A 4151-nucleotide genomic window follows, 5' to 3' on the forward strand; every position below is an offset into this window, starting at 1 on the left:
AAAAAAAAAAAAAAAAAAAAAAAAAAAAAAAAAAAAAAAAAAAAAAGCTAGCCAGGGTACCTAGGTTTAAGTGTAATAAAAATATTTGGCATGTTCTCTTGGCTCACGATAGGCTTGAAGAACCAAGTGCGAACTGGCCGCTGGGAGTGGATCGGAGGTGAACCTGTTGCTTTTACTAACTGGAAGAGAGCGCCCCCTCAGCACCGGAAGCCTGGAAAGGACTGTGCTTTGGTTCACAAAAGAGGGCAGTGGCAATCCCAGGACTGTAGTAAAGGCAAGGCTCACAATTTTGTGTGCTCAAGGAAACTCTGAATGTAAGCGGACATTTCTCATCAATCCTTTTACAAGGTCCATGCGGATTGTGCCCTCCCTAGAAGTGTGTTGTGTTGTGGCTGGCTGGGCACGTCTTTGTGAGTCTATCACGTGCACAGGAAAATGAGATCAGTGGACCCCAGAAAGACGATTGTTTAAATATGCCTTTCAAGATGAGATACAACTTCTGCATCTCAGTATTTTTCCAAACAAACACCTGTGGTATTATAGTCTGGAATATTTGCTTCTTCTAGAAGATTCATACTTTTTCCTGTGCCAGCTCTCAGGCAGTACAAATTTTCATGGACCTCAGATGTTTTTGTCCATAGACCTCAGATGAGTCTATCCAGGAAGATCAGAAATTCAGGTGCTCCTACCAGAGTCTGAATGAAGCTAGCCCTGCAGATCCATTAAGCCAAGATGGAGTTCCAAGAGTTGGTTTGTATCTTAAGTCCTTTAAATGTGAAACTTAAAATTAGAGTTTATGGTAGGCAAGGGGGCTCTATTTTGAATGGCGAGGTCTTTCAGGAGGGTGCACAATTGTACAGTTCTAGTGAGGTAGAGGCAGGGGCTACCTCTAACAGAGATACTGGACGGAGGCAGGGGTCTGCCTCTACTGGGGAAATCAAACCCGTCAACTCATGGAACATGCTATGTCCCAATACAATGATGGTATGCTGCTCTTCTTGGCTAACTATTGGTTTTTTCCCTGCCTTTCAAGAGCATGTGAACTTTGAATAGCATATCTCCATTGACTATACTGGCAAGTATTTTTAAAGGACAGTCGAAATAAAGAGTATATATGAGTATTGGTTGACATACAAAAGAAAATGTCAGCCCCTCAGAAGCATCCTCATGAATTATGCTGGCGAACAAAGAGAACTAATACTGGAAATAGAACCTTTGAAAGCCCATTGTCTTGGAAGGGATTTTGATGTGACTTTGTGCCTTTAAATCTGTAATATTTGCAGAAATACTCTACTAAATAGATTCTGTAATCAAAGGTACCTTATTAATTTATAAACCCAATTGAGTGAAATGTTTTTGTAGCAATGAAGCATGCTGTGCCTCTCTCAACAATCCCTTCTGGAACCCACGGTTAATTATGGGAAGTTAGAACGTCCTTTTGAAATGTTTACTAATTTTTTTTCATAATCGCTAAAAAATACAGCTGTGCCAAATATAGCTTGTCATATGAGTACCAGTGTAACTTTAGAATTAAATGAGGTGTTCAAGAAGACTAGAGCTTTAGGGCGAGCTTTTTAAATAGAATAATAATATCTCAAGTGTTATAGACACTAAAAATGGCTTAAGAAAGTTGTTCCAGTTTCTGAATATAAAACATGACAGGCTTGCTTCATTTCTGCTCATTTATCAAAGTTTCAGTTCGTAGAAATTTTTACTTAAGGAGGTTAGGATAAGACTCAGACATTCTGTCTCTTATTGAAATCCAGATGTAATTGGAGAATCGGGTGCTCTTACCTCAGAGGTTTGGAGTAGTCTGTAGACAATAAAATGCAAAGGCCCATGGAACATAAGGATCCTTTAGTGTTTAACCAAAGCAGGCCAAACCCTTCCTCCACTCCGGCTCCAGCTGAGTTCCTTGTGATCCACTGGTTTTTGCACTATGCAAAGACGGGATTCACGGTGGAGGAAAAAAAATGGGGCCCTACAGTTCAAAGCGGGAGGAATTCATTTTAAAGCTGTACACACTATTTAAAGCTAGAAATATAGAACCGTGCCAACCACGCTCAACCTGGTTGGTGCGATCAGTTTATTTTACTTTTCTTCAGTGAGGATGGTATGGCTGTAATTGCAAATGTTTAGCATAGGGAATGGTTTAGATTTTATATCAACTAGGAATAGACCATCGTGAAGATTTCCTGACATGAAAGCTTTATCAAATTGAGAAATGGGGTCTAAGTGATTGAAAGAACATATAAGAACATTCAGACAAGCTTGGATTCTGGGCATGACATGAATCATGGTTGACCAGGATTGGCTGGAGATGAGAGTAGCCAGGAGGGCGTAACAGGAGAGAGAGCTGTCCCCAGTCCTTTTCCTCTATCTTAAATGCCCACTCAGGAACTTTGTACATGCAAGGATATACATGTAGCTCAATGGTATAGAACTTTTTAAAGATTTCTGAAATTTGATCTTTAAAGAATACATAGGATATGTTTACTAAAGATATGTTTACTAAATCTTAAAAGCTGGTGTTAATCATTTCCTCTCCTTCTCTAGAGAGGTAAAAACAAACTGAGTAACATTTATTTGTATTTCAAGTTTAGTTTATTTTTAATACAACCCAATATGCATGTATTTCAGTGAACACTGGTTCTATGTAATTTAAACCATCAACTGGTGCTAACTAATTTCTGTAATGAAGTAGCATATTAAATATACTCTATCTAGTGTTGTGTCAGAATTAATAAAATAAACATGCCTAATTCTCAGATACTGTCTCTTCAGTTTTTCATATTTTAGTTTCATGGGGTCTCACAGGTATTGCTTTATTTATGTCACTTTGTTTGCTTTTTCAAGACAGTCTTTCAGAATATAGCAGAGGCTGGCCTTGAGCTCATGATCCTCCTGCTTCAGTCTCCAAGCGCTGGGATTATAGCCATGTTCAACCATCGGTTTGTATCTTACTGAGTCTATCCCCTTGCAAGAAGGGATGGGATGAGAAATCTCAACATGTCTGTACTTTTTTAGTTAGGCTAGCTATTAGTTATCAACTTTCATGAATTCACTTATTGTTTATTCAGTGGTACCAAATACACAGCATCAACCCTATATGGCATTGTCTTAAAAATGAAGAGATTCAGTAATGAGTGGATTTTTTTTAAAAAAGCACAAAGCTTATGTGCAAATTTCCACACGTTTTAAAAACTAGAGAACTTTTTGTTTGCTTGACTTTGTTTTGTTTTTGAGAAAGTCTTTCTCTGCATATCCTTGGATGTCCTAAAACTCACTCTGTAGACCAGACTGACCTTGAACTCAGAGATCTGCCTGCCTCTGCCTCCTGAGTGCTGGGTTAAACATGTGCACCACTGCCCAGCTTACCTGGGCAGAACTTTTGATTAGGGAGGAAGTTTCCATGGAGTTTGGTGATCGCTTCATCTCTTTTCAGATGAGGGCAAACTGCTCAGGCTGATTTCTGTTGTATTTTTCCCCAGATAAAGAAATAGGAACTCCTTTCCCAAGCTTATTATCAGGGCCAAGTATCATTAATACCAGTATCATTAATACTGAATTCATGTCTCCACGAAGAAGATGGGAAGATTTTTAAATTCAGTTAATTCGTTCTCTAACTTTTTACCCTAAACAATAGGCACTTTCTGTCTCTACTATAGATTCCTGGAGCAATAGAAATTAAAGAGAGATCTTTGCTGTCATCTAATTTGCTACTCCCATTTTACAGAGAACACTGAGGTCCTCTCCAGTCAAAACGTAAAGAAAGCAGCAGAAGGACTGGCATCTCAGAGATGATGGGCAGTGGGGGGGGATATAATTAAATGAGTAGCATGCTTGCTCTCCTAGCATGAGGACCCATGTTCTTTACCATCACCCATGGAACAAGCCAGTGTGGGGCTTGTTCTCATAGTCTCTGTGCTGGGGAGGTGGAGACTAGGGGACTTTTGCCAACCCATTCTAATGGATAAGATCAGGTCTCAGTGAGAGGCACTGTCTCAAAATAAGGTAGGTAGCCCTTGAACTACCACACCGGAGGTTGACTCTGGCTTCTATGCCCACACACCCACATCTCCCCCACACAGTCTGGCCTCTATGCACACACACACACACACACACACACACACACACACACACACACACAC

The 4151-nt window shown here is 39.8% G+C and overlaps 1 protein-coding gene across 1 annotated transcript in view; it reads left to right on the forward strand.

Moving 5' to 3' along the window:
* Frem1 (FRAS1 related extracellular matrix 1) overlaps positions 1–537 on the forward strand; it is a 124877-nt gene extending 124340 nt beyond the window's left edge. The window contains exon 36 of the mRNA XM_055629458.1: positions 113–537. Within this exon, the coding sequence (XP_055485433.1) occupies positions 113–312 (200 nt within the window). The 3' untranslated portion in view covers positions 313–537. The remainder of the gene's footprint in view (positions 1–112) is intronic.
* Positions 538–4151: the final 3614 nt, after the last annotated feature.

Source organism: Psammomys obesus, unplaced genomic scaffold (assembly GCF_907164565.1).
Source record: "Psammomys obesus unplaced genomic scaffold, mPsaObe1.curated_primary_1811, whole genome shotgun sequence".
Taxonomy (NCBI): domain Eukaryota; kingdom Metazoa; phylum Chordata; class Mammalia; order Rodentia; family Muridae; genus Psammomys; species Psammomys obesus.